Below are 21,432 nucleotides of genomic sequence, written 5' to 3' on the forward strand. Positions count from 1 at the left end.
TAATAATGCTAATGAAAACTTACGGGGTCCCTTATGCATTCACCTAAGACGACTCGATGGCGAAAGCCATCTTCTCAGTCCACGTACTGATCCTCCCACGCCCCACTCCGAAAGCCTTCTTCACCTAACGTGGTTTTGCACTGCCTCTAGTATCGGAGGCATTGCAAGCTTTCTGCGCCTCACATGGTTTTGCACTGCCTCCGTGATCGGCCCACCTTTGACCAAGCGACGAAGTCGCGTGAGGACGTCATGGTGTGACGTCGTTATGTGACGTCGTTATGGACGTCATTATGACTCCATTTGTGACGTCATCATGTGATGATTTTTTGCATCACTCGTGTTGGCGCCGCCGACGGTCAGTTTTCGCGTTTGACGAGGTATCTAAGGCTTTCGCCTTAATAAATTATAAGTACAGCAGGCTAACGCGAAATAAAGAGAGGAACTGACGCCCGTTAATGGAGCTACGTCAGTCAAGCATAAAGTCCTGTGCTTTGTATATAGCGCCCGTGTAACCGAGGTGAATAACGTGTGCTTATGTTGTCGTACATGTTGTCACTGTTACAATACAACCGAAGCATGAGATCCCGGCCGAGGAGGAGTCCTGCTTCAGAGGAAATAAGGCGATCCGCTATCATTCGTTGGTATACTTGCAGCCGTGCGCGGTGACGGCGCACGCGCACGTGGTGAATACAGTGGTCAGATGGCAGAATAGGATGAAGTGCGCACTGTGCATAATTTTCGCTTGCTGGCATGTTAGTTTGGCGCCAGACGTACCTATGGGTGATGGGTGCACCAATACTGCAGGTGAAAAAGAGCGGGAACGAATAAATGAAAAAATAAAGCTTATTACTGATAAGAATTGCTGTTTGGTCTGATAAGGCGAATGATGAGAGGAAGATGGTTCGGGGTATTTGAAAACGCCCGGTCCGCTATCAGGACTCGTATGGACACAGTGGATGACGCACTTGTGTGTCGGAAAAAGTGCGCAAGTCCGAGCAGCGCTTGCTTTCGCTTTCCTCGCCTCATTTGTTGAGTGAGCCGTCCGTTCCGGGAATGACGTGTGTGCGCCATAAATCTATCTTGTGCAAGCGCCCCTCTGTACTGCGTGCTCCTCGCACTTCTATAAATCGGATTATGCATGTTGGATGGTACAGTGCTAATTACGTTGCATTTGGGGCACATTATGTGCATCATGCGCCCGCCATCTCTCTGATCTTCGGTCTCGAGGTCAGCAGCCGTGCGTCTGCCTCGTCGTGGTTTCGTAGCATCGCTCGAGCGCATTTGACGCCACTGTAAAGCCGGTCTACTTAAAGGGACACTAAAGGGAAGTTGAACTTTATATAGCTGATTATGATATTAATATCACAGTCGTACCATCGTTATTGCGAACAAAGCCTTAATAAGCAAGAAAATGGCGAAGGATAGGCGCCGACGCCCCCATCGAATCATTTCCCGCACCAGACGTACGTGACGTTGGCGATCACAAACGCAGTCCGGTCGCGATTTGGTGTGGAGCGATTCATCGCTGTCAATAAAAAACGCAAAATGAAATACACCTGTGCAGAACAGCGTTCGGCAACCGGACGTCTCGCCTTCCGTCTACGAACAGAGGCTTCACATTGCGTCCACGCCTGCCCACCGTCAGAAAACACCTGCCGCGTGGGCACGGAGGATCGCTTCGCGCGCCGTTTTGCTGAAGTCGATGAAATTCAATCCTGCTCTAAATCTTCGTTGCATAGCCATGCAGCGGCCATTCACGCACGCGGTGACGTATCGTGGCGCCTTCTGATTCGCTGAGGGCAATGAAATCCGCGACGACACTGCTTAGCGCCGATTCCTGGGCGATAGAAATAAAGAAAAAGGCAGTTGGTCTTTCATTACAAATATCTCCACTAATAAGTCATCTTTTTGCACCGAACAAAAACTGCGCGCATTCCTAAAGGGCGACGACGATGATGATACGTACGAGCGAGGACTACGCCCGACGGTCGTCTTGTCGTTCAGTGTTCGTTATGTCGTACAGTATACTATAATATGGCATTTCTAAATAGTGTGCATCTAAGTTGTCCACCTGCCTTGGTAGCTTAGTGGTTAAGATTTTGCGCTGCGACAGGTTTGAGGAAGCGGGCTTGATTACCGACCGCGTTTCAGCGAAGGCGACATGCGAAAAGACCCGTGTATTTGGGTTTAAGTGGTCATACTCAATCCGGAGTCCTCCCTACAGCGTCCCCCATGATCATGTCGTGGTTTTGGCACTTAAAACCCTAGAGCATGTTTAACGATGCAGCCCGACATTGCCGCCTGTGCGAACTTTGCGCTCGAATAGGCTGTGGGAGGTGACTATTGCATGGCAAAGTGAGCATTTTTTTTTCGTTTTATTAATGACAACGGATACACATACCGAAGACACTCGGCGACAAAAGTTTAGGGCCGAAGGTTACGCGGCAAATGTGGATTTCTGCACTGTTAATGCATGCCGCTTATAATTTAGTGGCTAATCATGTAATAAACACTACAGGGTGCAACGTAATTATAAGCGATGTTCTGCAGGATAACAGGAAATTTCTGGGTGTACATTGTGCGTGCCGAAACGAGTGCGTTCATGGTCTTGTCGTTTTATGACTTGAGAAGCGTGGTCGAAATGTAGACAGTTTTAGTAAGGCGTCCGCAGCAGCCCCACGGACGCAGGGCGCCACTGGGTGATTCCGCGTAAGATCGAACAAACGATGGCTGGTCGACCTCTTAAATTTATTTCAAAATTTGATATATTATTGCCTGATGAGTGGAAAGAAGAGACCCGCAATTTGTTTTGCCGGGGCCAAAAAGAGACGGCGCAGTGAGAGCTCGTTTTCGCGGCCTCAGACCGACTGAGTCGAAACAGCAACACCTCTCGGGTGACTTGAACGCACGTGCACTGGAGCTCCGCTATTCTATCCGCCCTCTGTTTATTCTCTCTCTGTTCGCATCGCAGCTAGGCGCTGATAACACGGCGGAGGTGGAAGCAAGATGAAAACTCTGTAAGGGAGCTATGAGCGCTCGCTTCACGCACGCTGCTGCCAGAGAAACTGCGCTGCGCCAGTTGCGATCAGTGGAAAGCATGAACGTGGCGCTCCAGTGGCAAAGCAAAATATGGAATGTCAAAGGAAAGAAAAGCAAAACTATCGGTAACCGGATGCACTTGCCTATCTTAGATGTCGGCAGCAGACGGCCTGAACTGGCCGCGCGTTCGGTCCGCTGTTCAATTCGGCGCCGATAGTTCTTGCGCTTTGCTCTTACTCTACTCCTCCTGTGTGTCTCATGGCGAGAAAGTATAGCTCTGAATCAGTGTATTGTGGAGACTACCTTTCGAAGCACAAGAAGCTTGAAGGAGTACTGACACGAATTTAAAAACAAATTAGGAATGTTGCTCTAAATAAAAATACTGATGTCGAGAAACCTAAAACGACTATTGTGGTGCCTGGGAATGCATCGTATATGCTTTAATTAGCGACACCTTAAAAGGACACTTTCGGTTTCGATATTGAGGTGGTGGCTTCTCAGTGACGTTTCATAGCAGTGTGACGTCACGGGGATACAGAAACTTGCGACGTACTAGCGGCAAATCCGTCATCTGCTCGTGGTGCACATAAACAACGATGAGTGAATTGTCGTCCAGTGAGCCTGACAGTGATTTCTACGATTTAGGCTGCATGCAGGACGCAGAACTCGCAAACTCGGGGAACTGTCTTGACTCTTCGGGATGTCCATTGCAGTGGCTTGCAGATGCTCAGCGACGAAAAATTCAAAGTCAAAATAAAATATTTTATACGTGTTCTCCGACTACAGTGTGTGGACAGAGCAAAAACAATGCAGGACACTGCATACCAACGAAGCAAAAAATGTCCCTTTTGCGATGTCTCAAAATCGTGTCAGTACTCCTTCAATTATTGCAAAGAAGCCAAAATTTCGCAGAGTTACCGACCTAGACATCAATGCTTTGAAGGAACGCTTAACACCCGAAAGATCAGTGACTGTCAGTGAGACGGACTACTTGTGCGAAAACCAGCTCTCACTGCGCCGTCTTTTACAACGAGCATCTCGGGTGCGCGCGCGCCTGCATGGTAGCCCCGCGCTCGTGACCACTGCAGTGACCAAATAATTTGAAAATTAACGTCTTCAGTGCCGCCGACACCTTTTTCGCTACTGCTGACCTTTTAATAAAAAGAAATTCAATCCTGCCTTCATTTTATACACTTGCTAGGCAAGAAGTCGGAATTGCCAATCCTTGCCTAACGGTCTAATTGGAGGGGCCGTAACTATTAGTGCAACGAAATTATGCAATATGTTTTCAATGATCGTGAAAGCTGATGTGGAGGAGAATAAGTGGACAAAGTTTAAGAAATATAAAAAATGGGGTTTTTTTAATTGTCGTCAGAAGCTTCCATTGTTCGGTGTTTTCTTGAACTTAGCCCGATTGTATCTCTTTACTGAAAAGTTATATAAATATAAGATTGGGCGGTTTGGTAGATAAGTATGCGAAGAACGTAAGTCGGAATTTTTGTCGCTCTGCTGCAAGGCTTTTTTGAGATAGACCTTCAAAGTAAAGAAAATAACGTTTCCTGGGCCAGTTTTGAGGTTTTTTATAAAAACATCTACGCTACCCATAAAAACTGAAAATAGCTGAGCAGAAGCAAAAACTTGCATATATTTAGTTAAAGAAATTTCAGCTACCTAACTTTAATATATTTTGTGCATTTGATAACGAAAGTTGGCCAAAACAGCAGAGCGGATAAGCGCTCCACTCCACCTCTTCGTCATTATTGATTTCCTGTGCTTCGAAAAAGTTTTTGGCCCCGGCAAAACAAATTGCGGGTCTCTTCTTTCCACTCATCAGGCAATAATATACAAAATTTTGAAATAAATTTAAGAAGTCGAGCAGCCATCGTTTGTTCGATCTTACGTGGAATCACCGCACTGGAAATGGCTGGCAGGCTGCGTCCGCAGAGCCTGCGGACGCCAACAGCGCCGTTCGTAGGAAAGGCTCAAGGCTCTTGGTATGCATAATACATTTAATGAGATTGCAGAAGCGCAACAAACAGCACAAGCTGCACGACTGTCCTCTTCCAAAGCTGGGAGGCGCATCCTGGAGTTTCTGGGCTGCGAACCAACTATGGTAGCCGACAAAAAGATACAACTTCCACCCAAATTGAGGGAACAGATTACGGTCTCACCAATTCCTAGAAACGTTCACCCACTCTATAATGTCGGCCGCCGGGCCGCTAGGGCTAGGTCGCTACTCAGTTCCGCCTCTGCCACCCCTGAACTTGTGGCGTTCGTTGACGCAGCACAGTATCCCGGCACAGCCAATTCCGTGGCTGTGGTCACTGACCTTCACGGTAAACTCCTCACAGCAGCATCTCTTCGAGATACCACGCCGGCCAGGGCAGAGCAGGCTGCTATAGCACTGGCCGTGGCGATTCCCATGCGCACGCGCATTTTCACTGATTCTCGGGCTGCTGCACGAGCGTTCATGACCGGGTCAATCTGTGAGCAGGCGGCCCATATTCTTACCAAACGACCAAATTGCACAGAAATCGACGGCAACATCACCTGGTTTCCTGCCCACATGGGCAAGGATGTCCACCCTGTTATCCCCAATGCCAATGAGCTTGCCCATACCCGCGCACGCGAACTGTCCCACCGTGACGGGCAATCGGCATCTAATTTTGGGGATGGCATCCGGCAGCTTGATTCTCTCCTCACCTTTAATGAGATCTGCAAACATTATCAATTGGCTAGGCGTAGCTTTCCACTCCCGCACCCCCGCAACTCTCGAGGACCCAGTCAGTCACATTAAGAATGCTGCAAACGGGTACTTACCCGTCGCCTTTAGTGTACAGCAAATTTATTGACAGCATAAAGCCGCACTGCCCTCATTGCGATGAGAGACGATGCACGTTAGCCCACATGCTCTGGCAATGCACGGCGCTGCGCGATTGCGAGAATCTCAGCACAGAGGACGCCTGGAGGACGGCAATCACCAGCTCGGACCGGGAGGTCCAAATCCGGGCTGTCCAGAGGGCCCGCAATTTGGCGGAGGGGCTCGCTCTTCCTGTCCCCACGTGGGCGCGGCCCGCAGCCGACCCTCCCTCTTGAGGGGAATCGGCTCCTCAGGACAATTTATAAATAAAGTTCATTGACTGACTGACTGTCCCACGCCCTGTTCCGTTTGCTCAGTTCCTACTGAAGTATTACGCACACAAATTAGCCTCCTTTAGTATATATAATATGTGTGCGCTTGAACCTATCAGCATCTCCTTGTTGCGACATTGAAGCCAGTCGGCCTTCAAGTAATTCAGCAGTTATACGTGTAGTGCATGCAGACCGCGCTATTTTTGACCGCTGTGTGTCGTATGACTCATATTCCTCCTCTAGACTTTCGGGAATAGGCTACAAGCATAATTCCTGACATAGCGAAGGTAGACCCGATATCTGAAAGGCTAAAAGGATGTTTTGCATAACGAGCACGCTAGCTGCAACATACTGCGGTACCGTGGTTGCGTCTGTAGTTGCACGTTTTGCGTTAGTGTTGTGGTATACAAGGGCTTCACCCGGGTGCACCTGTGGTCGCAGTTTTTGAAGCTGTTATATATATATATATATATATATATATATATATATATATATATATATATATATATATATATATATATTCGCGAGCGGCGTCTTTGACTTCCGTCTATCCGAATTTTACCCCCAGTTTGCTCATAAAAGTTGAGCTGCTGATGTAAGCTTTATGAGAACGCTGAAACAACGGCGTAACGCAGAATATTGCGGAGATGCCTGCGCTCGCGTTTCTGGCCCGATTCTAAGTCGTCACACGATTTCGCGTGGGCGTCCCATCGTGATTCCTTCCGCGTCGGCGCATTCTTGTTTTGTCATCGCTTTCCCGAATGAAGGACCAGGATTCGAGGTCCCTCGAGTGCAACTCGTGCGTCAAGCGGGAGGTATACGGCTGTTCCGTACGCTTCTGTGACCGAGAGTCTGTCGGTGTAATGCGTGTAAAGGGCACCGCACGCTGCCGTGGAGTAGTGTCCGCATTCTGGCAGGGCGCAGGTTTCTCGGCGTCGACGGCGGCATTTCGCGAACGCTGTGTTTCAACTTGCTGCTGCTGCCGCTGCTTGCCGCGTGTCTGGCTCTTTATCCGAGACTTGCTCTCGGTGGCCGAGATCGACTCGGTTGAGCCTGAAGGCGCCGCTCGTTTGGCACGCCCGCCACTCTCTGTGCTCGTACTTGCGCCATCTCCGCCCGCTTTCATTCACCGACACGCCTGGCCGACACGCAGCAGCTGTCTTCGCCCGTCTGCGTGTCGTTGCGCCAGCGGTAGTACAGTGACACGCGACCTGGACGGATGCGTTAGCAAAGAGGTGCGAAAAGTCTGCTCTTTTTCGTCGCTTTCATTCAGGTCCGTTAGTCAGCCTTGCCAGTTGTCATGGTCTGGCGCCCGTTGCCGGTAGGGCTGGCTAAGTTCCGCTAAGCTCACCGGGAGTGGTACGCCCGACTCCCCCGCCCTTCCCAACATGCTCCTGTTCTGCTCGCAGAATGCTCTGCTGCCGGGAGCGTCGGTTCTCGCGGCGGCCCTTTCGCCTGGTTCGCGGGCAGCTCGCGTTCCGGCGCCTTTCCATAGGAACGGTTAATGGGGTGCCAGTTATTTACGACCGGATCAGGGTTTCGGCGGCGGGCGCTCAGTGCTGCCGTTGGGAAGCCGGTGCGTTCCTTTTCTCCGCTGCCTATCGCTCTTGCGCGATGACATCATTTCCTCTTCCCGGTTTTCATTGGTTCTCTCTCTCTCTCTCTCTCACGCCAACGCTGGCGCGCTCTTGAGCCTGAATGGTCGTTGTCGACCGTATTATGGTGCCGCGCTATTATTTTATTTCTCGGGTCTCACGCACGAAATTGCCTTCAAAGCTGTCGTTTTTTGAACAGTATAGTGCCACATGTAAGCAGAACGCTGTCGAGATACATGCCAAAAATAGCCGCCTCTGGTTGACTTTCGATCCCCAAGAGAGCAGGTTGGCAAACCGTATGTGGTGTTCTGCTTGCTTTTGTTCCTTTCTCTCTGGCTCTTATACGTAGCCTTTTTCCTTCCATGGGCAATGTGGACCATTTTCCTGTCTTGCGCTGACTACTTATAGGGCGTTTCAGACAAACGTATAGTGTCATCTCTGGTTGAGCCTCACTGTTGCTTCATTAGCGCGGTGCATCACGGCTGTCTAGTCGCAGTTATGGCAAAGACGATTGGCCAGGAAATTAGCGGGTTCAAACGTTTGCTCTACTTGCTGTGCAGACTTATTACTGCTCAAATGAGCAAAACGTGCAGTTGTGTTGATTTCACCGCCTCACGCAGTGGATCAAGTTAAGGTTTAATCGACGTAGGTAGGAATGCAGAGAGTGCTGCAGACTCGATAGTGGCGAGACACATTTATGTTAACGGACGAGGCGACTTACTTGACAGATCTGCAGAGCCACACTGATTTGTGTTCGTTGCGCTGCTGAGTGTGCGAGGGACGCGATTTCGATTCTCCGCTGGCTGCGTTCTGGTGCAGGAGTAACGCAGAATCGCCTGTCTTCGATTTCCGGGCAGGCTAACGATGCCATGTGAACTAATTCTGAGTTCTTGGATAAAACGCCTATCGTATAGTCAGTGTAGCCTCTGGTCTAACAAATGGCCTTGCTAAAAAAAAAGGAAATAAAAAAAGCCCCGGAAGTTCTCAGATTCACGATTTGTATTTATATTGCGTACTGCTGCCCAGCAAGGTTCTTGCAGGAAAAGGGATGTATTAAGGCGTGGTGATGGCGAAGCTGCTGCATGCGACATTGACCACTTTCCGAGGCACAGATGTCGAGGCTGTATGTCGAGTGGAGTAAGTTGGACTGTCCCGAGACACTGGTGGAAGTGGAAATACCGCGAATTACAGCGGCAGAATCGCGCATTCATTTCGTGATTTGAATAAGGTTTGTAATCACGAGCTCTTCAATCACGCTCGTGAAGCGTGGAGAAGACGTGTTCGAAATAACCTGGCCAATAGGCTCTGTTAGCAGTAGAGTCTCGTCGACAAGACCTTGCGCTTGCAAAGCCCCAGTGCCGATTTAGGTGAGTCGTGTCGCAAGTCTCCATTTTGTGCGCATCAATTCTTCGTTGCTTGGCCTCTTCCCAAGGACCCCGATGACTTGCGACGAGGAATGTCGCCTCAGCTCGCGAGGTCCCTCGGTTAGCACGGCCTCCTGACGCGCCCATCGAAGGACAGCAATTCGAGTCGCTCAGGCAGAGAGTGGGCCAGCTCTTCGGCTCGCATTGTTTTGTCCCATTTGTTCATTGCAAGGTGCTCACAGCAAGAGCCGATTGGAGTGCTGCTTCATCGGGACCTCTTTGCCTGGGGCGGCGGACGCTGGGTCGGCGGACGGCGCTGCGCAAACTTGAGCGTTGGAGGCCTATGGTAAACTGCTCGATTTGTATGCAGGATTGCTCTTGTTGCACGAAGCTGTGCATTCTAAAAGCCCGCGCGCTCTGTTTGTGCCATTAGCATTGATGGCAGTGAAATGATTCGCGATATGCGCGCATTTTTGCCTTCATTTGTCGCTTTTCGCACTAGGGCAATGGAGGCTCACACTGTTCAACATACACCGCGGCGTACGACTGCAGGAGCGACTTTATCAAATGTTCGGCCAACTTTATTCACATTCGCGAAATTGAAGCAGCAGAAGTTGGCGCGGTCGGTTGGGTGACAGGCATTCCGCCGTGTCTGCTCCCCGCTTTGTGGCCTCTCTTTGGGTAGTTGCGGCCGTGACGTAAGCTTGGCAGGCATGCGCCTCCTCTTCCGGCCATTCTCCGGCGACGGGTGCGACGGCCTACTCCCCCCTCCTCCATCACCTTGACTGCGCTCCTCTCTTGCCTAGCAGCGGAGGAGGTATTTCGCGAGGGGATTCCCCTCGGTCAGCGGAAATAGGAAGGGCCGGGGCAGTGCATGCCCTGGGAGCTGCGGATCTCGAATCGCAGCGCACGAAAGTTGTGTGTACTCTCTGTGGGCGCTGCGTCACTCCCAGCGAGCCCGTGACTGCTTTTGCTCGCCATTCGAATGAGTGCAAGTTTTTGGGCTACCTGCAGAAGTCTAAAAAACAGCCTAATACACTTGCGCATTTTTGGCGTCACGCAACCTCTAGAGATCAGTTACCGCACCCATGTCAGACGACGCCCGCTCATGCGACACGGGCATTAGCTTGCGAGCACGCTCTGCCACGTAAACAACGTCGTTATATATTGCGAAAACATGGTGTTGTCGATTTGCGGAAATACTTATGCTGTACATTCCAGCACTAGTGGATTATGCGAATTTTCATGTTTTCTTATAGCTTTTGTTCCTTTGACTGGCTTGAGGCTCTCTGCTGTCGCACAGATTACGAAAAACTACCTCACAATCAACTGATGCACTGAAAAAATGGTGTTGCACTGTCAGATGTCTTTCAAATCGGTGTGGGAATCGAAACCGCCGCCGCGGCGGCCACATTCACCGTGTCGAGTAACGGCCGGTACATCCCGGTAATAACGGCGGTGGGAAATCACATGAGGATGGTCGGAAACAGCGTAAAAAGAAAACAAAAGAAAAAAACGTTGATAAATGAAGCTTGACGCCCCATATTCGGTGGGAATATTCGGTATTGCGAGGTCATATGGCAGACCTCGCAGTGGGTGGCTCCTCCTCTGAATTCTTCCGTCCGCTCCGATATTAGCACCTGGAAAGCAGAGTACATAGCTCTTTTACGTTATTGCGTCACCGAGAAGTGAAAACAGTCTTTCTCGATAATAAAGCAGGAGTGCCTCGGCCACTGTTGGTTAGCCTTTATACTCTGCGAAAGCGGACGTCAGCAAGCACAGCGCTACCACTCGGCCTTGTTCGAGCCTTGGCTGTACGTACGGGTGTTGACACGGAAACACCGAGTGTTTCTTTGCAGCACTTGAAAAACACTTCAGTGATTATTTTTCCATGACGTCAGTGACTTCTTTTTTGTCACTCGCTTGTTTGACTTATCTTCTGCAGTACCTCGCATTCCGCTGCAGAGCATGAAGGTCGATGCCCGGCCGTTTTCCGACAAGTGCAGAATGAAAAAAAAAAAACGCCTGAACTCTGGTATAGTTCGGTTGGTGCTTTCTCGCGTACAATCTCGGCGCGGGCGTATCCAGGATTTTATTTCAAAAGGGGGTGGGGAAGGGGGTTCTAACCCTCCCGTTGCGTATGTGTGTTTCATACATACATACAGTAGGCGTAAAAAATTCAGGGCTGTTTGAAAGCTTTCCCGCACCGGCATTTTTTGTGAAACGTACAGATTTTAGCTCCTCCGTGTAATTCAGCGGTGGACAAATGACGATTCTTAGCTTATTGCCAGGCATCGTATAATTAGGCCGGCGTGTGTACACAGACTAGACAATCATTCGTGAGCTCCATTGCGCCTTCTTTCAAAAGCGTAAGCATTTCTGTGCCGACTCTACAGTGTGCCCGCCCCTCCTCTCCGTAAAGAGTATAAAACGAAATAAATTTTCTTGGCGGTGCTGTGTTTCGAGGCTAGGGCCCCACGGCGAGCGCCTTACCACACTTGCAGAATGAATATATCTGGACCATATGGATGCATTGCAGCGGCGGTACAAAAGAAATGTAAAAGTATAACACTTCCTATGAAGGCTTTGTTAAAGTATGTCGTGGTGGTGGAATAAAGCGCTAGCTGGGACAGCGTGTAACGCCTACATGCAGGCATTGCACACATGAGCAAAATTCCGACTTTGCGAAAATTCAATGCCAAACACGCGTTTCGGTGATTTCGGAATGCGCCTTCCATTTGGCCGTTACTGACGCTAACGAACGCTAAACGCTAGAAAGTAGAAAGACACTGTGCCGATGCCGCTCGACAACAGCGTTCTAGGGAAGGCCGCAGCCGTAAAGTATCGCGGAAGGGAAAAAAAAGGATAAAAAAAACCTACGCTTCGCATCACTTGGGCAACTCCCAAAGGAGATTTCGTGTGTAGTTATTTTTCCGTTTGACATCTTTCGTAAGTTTAGCGCATGTTGTGTAGCATATCGAGCGCATTTGGCAGAATTACGAAATAGCATGACCGCCTTCAGGCGCAGGTGGGGAGAGGACAGAGTCGGCAGACGGCCATCGCTCGTAGTTGTGAGCAGCTTCCGTAGACCCTGCGTCAAGGCTCAGCGACGGCGGGCCCCCGTTGTTCGGTCTGTTCTTGAGCTTGCGCAGGCCCTCCCTCCCTAACCGTGAGAAAGGGAGAGACCTACTGGGCTTCAGACTTCGAACCACCTCACGCGGAGATCGATTGCGCCTGGCGTATCTTGCGCGTAAAGCACGTCGGACGAGCACGCCTACGAGCGTGCTCTCCCCGACCACCTTGCTTTTGCGCCTCGGCTTGGGGAGGTCCTGGCAGACCTGCTGCCGTCGTAACGCCTCGTCTCGTTCGCCATTTTTTCGAAACCGCGGCTGTCATTTTGCTTTTACCTTGCACGTGTTTGTGGGCTTTGTGTGCGCCGAGCAACGCCGGGCTTCGAATAGCTGGTATCGATCCATTAGCGCGCTTGGCGTCGCAAGACACTGGACAGAGGGACGCGTCATCGTCTTTCGTGCGGTGCTAAACGCAGTAATGGCTCCGTCGACAGAGCTTCCCCCACCCCCCTCTTTTTCTTTTTTTCACTCTACAGTAATAATGTCGCTGAAGGGCCCCGTTCGCCGCTGTTCACCCTTTGCGCGGGACAAAGGGCGCCGTGGCCGTCGCCGCGGCCAGACGCAACATGCTCCACCGTCCAGCGAGTGTGAGCGAGTGCAGGCAGAGAATGCCGTGTTTGGCTGGCTCGAGACCGATTTCCGGGGCGCCGGGCCCTTCCGGGCTCCTCCGAGGACTCGGAAACTTCGATTTTCCTGCCAGGCGTCGTTGGTCTTTTTTTTTTTTTTTTTTTTCGGGCAACCGCTGCCAATCCCCCTGCGGAGTCCCTTGGCGCGCCTCATTAAAGCCCGCGCATGCGCCCTACAAATAGCCCGCCGTCTTTTTCTTTGTTTGCCTCGCTGGCCTTGAACGAGAACCAGGTGCGGTATATGTCGACCATGACTTGTCTTGTTAAAATGCAGTGCCTTAGCACTGAACTTACACAAGTTATTCTGAGTGAAGTATTGCCCTAACCCTTTCAGATGCCACCGATGAAGAACTATCTGTAAATGCGTCAAATCGATGTATTATTTCAAAGCACTGGAGCGCAAAATCGATACATTCTTTCAAGGCACTCGATGTTCTATTGTAGCAAAAATAATGTCACAATACACTATTTTGTGTGTTATAGTAATTATTCACAATTAAACTGTAATTAAATATCTATTTATTCTGAAATCATTCATGGCTTGTTTTCGCATAAGGAGAATCAAATCTCATTCTAGAAATATAGTGCGAATTCGTTTTTGGTTATGCCAATTCTGAGCAAAGAAAAATTGTACTTTGGACGTGGCTCGCTGGGAGCGGCACGTTAAAGGACTCGTCGAACGTGGTAGTGCCTCCAGCAAAGCAATCGTATGCAACAATACACTATAAAATGAAGTTAAATGAAGACAAATTTATTGTGCAGGAGGTTCCATTCATCCATAGTTCGATGTATCTGGCTCTTTCTTGGCCACTAGTTGATACAACTAACAAAAACAAGTGGCATACACAATTGCGTACATAGCGCGTCAAAGGGTTAAAGCTTTGTTTAACGAGTAAATCCCTAACGTTTCTTTGTAAAAGCTTGATCTTAAAAAAGTGCATTGTCATAGGCTGTGCAAGTAGCTTTTTAGATGATTAGGTTTTCATTTTCTTGGTGCAGAGTTTTGAAGGTGAAAATTCTGGTTTTCTAATTGTCCTGAAGTTCGTCGTTTATGCTGGCTTGAATTCAACAGCGTGACATCATACTTGCGTAAAACCAATGCCAACAACTATGCTTGTGACTCATTCATACAATGTGCAGCTTGTCCTAAATTAGGTATATATAATACTAGTGGTCGCATTGCGGGCTAAATGATTTATGTTAAATTACATCATTAAAGGGACACTAAAGTGAAACACTAAATCAGATTAAGCTGGTAAATTACCTTTTCAGAACTTTATTGCAGTTAATTTCACGATCGTAGGTTCATTACTGGAGAAGGAAGTGGAGCTCAGTTTTATTCACTTGCATGCCAAGACCTCGGCACTGGTAAGCCAGTTTGTCCCAAATTTCAAAGTGTTGTTTCTTTTTTTTATTTTGGCCACGTTTATGCAGCAAGTTAAACTGCATTTTCTATCTCTGGCTTCCTTAGACACAATAAACAATTATGTAGGCCCCAGTAGGTAGCCTAGTAGGCCCTAGTAGTAGAATTACATAGGCCCTATGATGTTGCAGCGAGCTGCTGTGGCTTTACCACCTGTCTTATTTTTGTGCTTTTTCCGACTTACCAAGGGTGACTTAATAATACAGCTGATATTATTTTTCTCTTTAGTGTCCCTGTAGGTGGGCTTATGTTTTATTCTTAATTCTTAGTTTGTGAAACAGCTATTCTGGAATTGGATTATCTTTTGTGGCAGATGGTTATGACTAGTTAATCTGTGGAGTTCATGTCGAGCTGAGGTAAAATAGTCTTGAGAGCACTGCTTGCAATTGGGCTTGCACATTTTAGACATTTATGGGATTAAAAAAATGGCTTGTTCGCACACAGTCTTAAAGCTTTTTTTTTTTTTTAATTAGATTGTTGCACCTCAAAGCATGGGTGTTGGGAGCACATTTGCAGTGTGTGCAATAAGAGGAAACCGGTAACACTCAGGGAGTTGGCCAGTTTTGCAAAATTCAAGAAAAGTATAGGGAGCTTTTGCCCCGCTTGCTGTAAATGGAAGAGGTTGATACCTACCGTAGTCACACCAAAATTATTCCTTGTTTTCATACTTGGCAGACAACATTGTAAAATTATCAATTTTTGTCATGGAACACTTGTCTCTGCGCATTTTGCACTGTGATGGGTTTTGTTCTGCAATGGCTTCTATGGGACAACTCCATCCCATATTACCATGCGTAGATCCATGGGTATGACCCCCACCCCCCCTTTCTGAATTTTGTGTATGCAGCAACAGCATATTGCACATGACAAAACAAAGTCCTTCCTTCCTCCAAGCTGTTCATATATCTTTAGAATGCTAGCGCAGATGCGAATAAACATATTATAGTTTCCGTGAAATCATCAGTCACCATCTCAGTCATGGAAGCATTTATTTATTTATTTATTTATAGAATACTGCGGACAAAAAGTCCAAGCAGGGTGAGCATACATGAAACACACAAAATAACAGAATGGAACAAGGTTGCAAAGCGTCTTTTACACAATTTTTTTGGACATAAGACGCAGGGTTATGACTTAAAAAAAAAAAACAATTGAACAACTTGGTCATAATACAATTCTTTGGAAGTCATGGAAGAATAGTATCTACACAAATGGTCAAGGACGTTGGGGAAATGCTTCGGTTAGTTTATTCCAGTCAGCTATTGTTTGTGGAAAAAAGGAGTACCGAAAAGTGTCAGTCCTTGCGAAGATCGGCGTTAGGGAATGAGGATAGTGGTGCCGAGTGGGTCTGCTTAACAAGGGGGATACGTATGCTGCGGTGTCTAAGGATAGCCTGTGGTTTACTATGTCTGAAAGAAACTGTAGCCGACTTTTTTAGTCTCATAGTCTCACACTCAGGCCCGTAGCCAGGAATTTTTTTCGGGGGTCCCCCACTTGCTGAAAACCTTGACTGTTTGAGAAAAATTCCTATTTTCATTGTTTATTTTCAGTAAAAACACCTACTTCACCAAAGTTCTTTTTTGGGGGGAGGGGGGGGCGGCTAGCCTTCCCCCCTTCACCCCCCTGGCTACGGGCCTGCCACACTTATACTAGGCAAAGTGCTCGAGCACTTTGGCATGCACGAGCACATTGCAGCTCACACTAAGTGCGATAGTATTTGAGAAAACATTGTCTGAACATCACAGCTGCCATTGGCAATGCAGACTAACGTTAACGCTGTAATTGTTTCCTAGGGCCTTGCCATCATTAACATGTGCGATATGTGTGAGAACTCTGATGCGCCTTTGTCATATTCATTACTAAACACAGCTAATTAAAGGTCCATGAGCTTTCGGATTCTAGGGCCAGCAAGTGCTGAAATATTTTATAGACTGGTGCTTGCTTGAATATTGATTGAAAGGGAAGTGTGTATTATATTTGAGAAACAGATCACACTTATATATTATTTATTCTTACCATATCAGGTTTAAGAGGAAGCTTTTGCTCACGGGTTTCTGTTTAAATACATGACACTTTGGAAACATTATTTCTCGCAATCTGCTGTGCCAAATTTGATGAGGTTTGTTGCGCTTGAAAGAATAAACTATAGTGACTATAGGAAGCATATTTTTTTATTTAGTCGTTGTTTTTCTTTTTAAATGAAAATTGTTTAATACATTGAAATTAAAAGACAAAGATAACTGTTATGTTTACAGTTTTGTAGTTCAACCACAGTCCTGAAAACTGCACATAATAATATTTAAAGTGGACAAAGTTGATGTACAAATCACTCCTCTGAACTGTGCTGTTTTCAATGTACTGTGCGAGTCGCATGGTAAAGACCAGTTTGCTGCTTGCATCAACATTAGCATTGGGGGTATCTGACAAATTGGAAAGTGGCGGGGCGCTTGAGTGCTTGTATTTTTCCTTTGTGCCATGTTATCCCAGCTCTCTAGTTTCCAGTGGCAGTATTTCTTTAGTTCATTCAAATAAATATTTCGCTACTTACTTCAGCATGGATAGACAGTTTATAGTACCCAATATATGTGGCTAATTGAGCTGTTTGCACGATATTATACCACAATAAGGACAAAAACTGGAATTAATGGTGCGATCTTGTACGCATTCCAAATAAACACGGAGGCGTGGCGTTACATCCAGCCGCACGTGAATGGCCCATGTGAACCGCGACAGACGTCACGGCCCTGCATTGACCAATCGCGTGCGGTCATGTGTGGCTGGATGTAATGCCACGCCTCGGTGTTTATTTTGGAACGCGTACAAGATCGCACCATAAATAAGAGTAATAGTTTGTGGTTGCCATCACAAATTACATCCTGATGTCGCAAAGGTTAAAGGTATGCTCGTGATTCAAAATATAGACTGGTTTGAATTGCCCTTCATGTCCTAGATGTGACATAAGGTTCAGCCATCTGTTTCTATATATATATATATATATATATATATATATATATATATATGTGATACTTTTTCACCTGTAAATACAGCGAAGAATTAAAATACAAAGTCTGGCTCATTATCTTGAAAAATAATCTATAAACAGTGTAGCAGACAATGCAACAGCTTTTGGGTAGTATACAAGGTGCTGTGTGGCTGGCTCTATGATGCCTTTGCCAATTCCAGCCTCAGTTTTTGCTGTTTTTCTTCATCTATGCTGGTTTGAGTCTTGACATAATGAAGTGACAGGAAAATAAATGCTGGCATTTTTTTTTTATAGCCAGGATTCTTTTTGAAATTAGTGCCTAAAAGGTAGTGAGAGCTCTTGGCCCAACCTGAAACTCTGAGAGGAGCGTTTTTACCTAACTTCTTGGCTTCTGAAACACAACTTTATGCCAGTCATGTTGTAGAGGTTATAGAGAAGTCTTTTTTTTTATATACCATTGTATGGTCTTGCTGCTTTTGCTCATGTTGTGGATGGGAACATTTTCTCACTTGCTTTACTTATTTGATAGGGCTTAAAGTGCCATAAGAGGCTTGTCAAAAAGGTGGTTTAATGTACTGATTCTTTCTTTAATGGGCCATCTTACTTTTTATTGAAAAGCCGACATTGCAAATTTGAAGCTTGAATAATTTGTAGTTCCATTTAGTTCAAATAACTTTTGGCTGCTTGCTGTTTTTTAGTACATTCTAAGGCTGCTTTCTTTAGTACACTCTAAGACACCCAAGCTTAAAGGGGCCCTGTAATACTCCAAGTAATCATCGAATGGCTGCATTAAAGGAGCTTATTGCTTTATGAATTGACTGCCACAAAAACTTTTAGAATCCGTTGAGTACGAACGGAGTTACAGGGATTTGTCGCACGCTTTAAGATTTTTTTCTCTCCTTTCGTACCAGAGAGTGTGCTGAAAGCTACGGAGGAGTGTATGTCTGAAGCAATGAGCGCTCACCTACCAGACTGTGAACGAGCTTTAGAGATATCCCCGCGGCAGAATAAAGAAACTCTAAAGCGAAACTGATAAAAAACATGCTCTTTTACCCTTTGGATGGCGTTAGCTGTCCAGAAGTGCTCGGAGAGCGCCAAAATTTGAATTTGAAGCCATCGTTAGCGCTTACTAACATTGGGAATAGGTGCGGTCTCAAAAGTATTAAACAAACATTAGCCTTTATGCGTCCTTCTGTACTACCCATGTGCATCCACGTCCTGTCTACAACTTATGGAACTACTGTTAAAAAAAAGTTAATTGCTTCATTAACAGTTGCATTTGCCTTTTAGGCCACTGGGAGGAAGGGAAAGTTTGGGAAAGGGAAATATAAAATGTAAGATTTGCTGTTGTATCTCCTGGGTCTCGAACATAGCTTTGTTAAGACCCAGGAGACTTGCCCAGATGGCCCCTTACTACACGCTCTTGTTGCATTGTTCTTCTTCTGGTGTCCTTGTTTTGTTCACGCTGTGAGTGAAGATGCAGATTTACCGGCTTGCCCAATTAGCTATCATACTTTGGTTCCTTACTTAGCCACATCTCATTGTACCAGCAGCATATCACAGTACAGGTGGTCACTGCTTATATGTAACATGCCACACATTGGTAGCTGTGTCCAAATCATTTTAACTGGTGCTATTCCTGTCTAGAATTTATTTGCATATTTAAAAAAAAAAAAAACTTGAAGAGCGAAGGTGGAAATTATGAAAAAGCTGGAAGCAGTGCAGTGTTCTAAAAGCTGAAAACAAAACGATTAGCATAGACGAAATGCAGTTATCAGCACCAGACAATAGAAAAAAAATCCATTGGTCGAATAAATGTTTACTGCTGACATTGTCTTCTGCAGTTCAGGGAGAAGTGCTGTTTAGATATCGAACTCAGTGGCTACTGCTGGTAGAGACACGACTTTCAGAACACGGATTTTGTCCTTTGCTTCCAGCATTTGATATTGTTGGTCACAGTAAAGCACAGCATGTAGTATGTATTCGTACTGAATCTTGAGCATAAAGCCACGAGTGGAGCATGTTTAGCTTGGCTGAAAGTTTATAACAACGTCAGGAGACATTGCTGTGCATGGTTGCGGGGATCTCGGTGCTGAATGGAGGTTTCATATTTACTGCCTTTTTCTGGCTTAGAAAACTTCATTTGTGTTTGCACTGTGGTTTAACTACCATGTTCAGCAAGACATACAACACTAAGTCAACTTATTTTGTTATGCTTCTCAACAAGAACTCCTCATGTCAAAAGACTGCAAGAAGCAACACCTTCTTGCATTGCCAAGAAACAGGCATGCAAGCTACATGGCAGTAGTCTACTTGGCATTGGTTCTCTTTTTCAAAAAAAGACTGTGGCAGTTTATTTTGACCATGTAAGCATTTGTTAGCCCTAGCTGTAAGAACTATGTTGCTTTTAATATTGTCATTTCTTGAAAGCAGTTGTCAAGTGTTGTCTTTGGTGCAGGCTGCTTTATACACTTCTCCGCAGTTTTTGTGCATCTTTTTAGAAGAGCAGATGGTGCAGCATTGCGGCAGGTGTGATGCTGATTTTATGCTGGCGTTGAAACAATTTTACAGCGAAGCGGTGATGATGAGGCTTTCTTTCTTTCGTTTGGCACAGGCCATTCATCCATTCATCTATTCATTTGGAGTAGCTCTGCTTTGGAATTTTCTTTCTTCACTAGTGGTGCATCATTAAAGATGTGGAAAATGGCCACCATTTGGGAAACAACATAGTTGGGTGTGTGTCTGTTTGGGGCTTTCTGTGACTTTGTGACTGTTTCACAACTACTGGAAAGCCGCGTGTCATTTGATTTGCATGTTGCAAGAATTTGTGTGCAGGAGTTGACCTTGCATATACAATTCTGGCAGTGACATCTTTAATTTAGCTCTACTGCAAGTACCCAAGAGAGTAGATTGTCTTGAGGTGTCTGCGGGGTGGGCATGTATTACATTTTGTAGATGAGGTACTCATGATGGGATGCAGATGAGCTGACTAGTCAGTATCTGATGTAAAACTGAATTTCAGGTTGCTAAAGGAAGGTAAATTTTGGGCATTTTTTTTTTTTTTTTGCCTGTTGCTGCGAGAGCGGTTGAATTGTAGATGCTGCATGAGTGAAATGTGGTATCGAAATATTCAGAGCACTGTCCATGTAGCAGTCTTTATACACACAGAAATAAGATTTGTTACTGGAGAAAAACAGTGTTTTGTTTTATAGTGGACAAAGAAAAAAAATGGTGTGCCTTTTCATTTTGTTTCACTGCATGTCTATAGCCACAGAGCTTTCTTTATGCAAGCATCATTTGGGGTTGTCCATGGCAGTACAGTAATCTTTCTATCGCACCGATGGTTGTCTCAAGTAATGGGTGCTTGAATGTCTACTAGACAGGAAATAGTAGTCTGTAACAGAACTTTTGGGTATACATGCACAGATCTTCAAAGTGCATGGGTGATTTCTTGTCACACCTTTTATTATATCTACGCTTTGGTACATGCTGTCAGTATTAACACTTTTCAACACCGTTATTAAATTAATATATTACAGAATTATTTGATGAATTGCAAATTCCAGCCTAATTTCTCTATTATTGTCTGCTTCTGTGTACATATTCCATTTATTCCTATTGTTGAATCTTTTACAGTTGTTGTAGAAGTACATAGAGGTGATTCTTGGAGCTTTTGATTCTTACAGTCTCCGTTGCTAGATGCTGATGGCTTGTTGTGGTTTTCTATTTAACCTATGCAGAGAAGGAGCGGCAACGAATCATCATCCGGATAGCGGACGTGAACGATGAGCCTCCCTACTTTATCAACCGGCCGATTCCGATGCAGGCTGTTGTACAGTTGAATGCCCCGGCCGGCACTCCTGTCTTCAAGTTGCAGGCCAGGGATCCGGACACGGACCACAATATTCGCTACTCTATTGTGCGCGACAGGAGTAAGTCCCTTTACACTTTCTACTTCTAGTTTAATGGTGCATACTGTTATGAAGCATATACGAAGATTTTGTCCAGCATTTTCCATTATATTTAAAAAGGCACAAGATATGTTAATTGCTGCCTTCTCTGTTTTATAGATTAAATATCCTTACAATTTTATGGCTGCATTTAAAAAAAGCTTTGTCTAAACATTAAAGCTAGCTTGT

General features: G+C 46.2%; 1 protein-coding gene across 1 annotated transcript in view; it reads left to right on the forward strand.

The window, feature by feature from the left end:
- The window catches only part of LOC119406622 (neural-cadherin), a gene marked incomplete in the record, with an annotated part of 278,852 nt that overhangs the window by 25,909 nt on the left and 231,511 nt on the right, over positions 1-21,432 (forward strand). The window contains 1 exon segment of the mRNA XM_049419025.1: positions 21,034-21,225. Within this exon segment, the coding sequence (XP_049274982.1) occupies positions 21,034-21,225 (192 nt within the window).

Source organism: Rhipicephalus sanguineus, chromosome 1 (assembly GCF_013339695.2).
Source record: "Rhipicephalus sanguineus isolate Rsan-2018 chromosome 1, BIME_Rsan_1.4, whole genome shotgun sequence".
Taxonomy (NCBI): domain Eukaryota; kingdom Metazoa; phylum Arthropoda; class Arachnida; order Ixodida; family Ixodidae; genus Rhipicephalus; species Rhipicephalus sanguineus.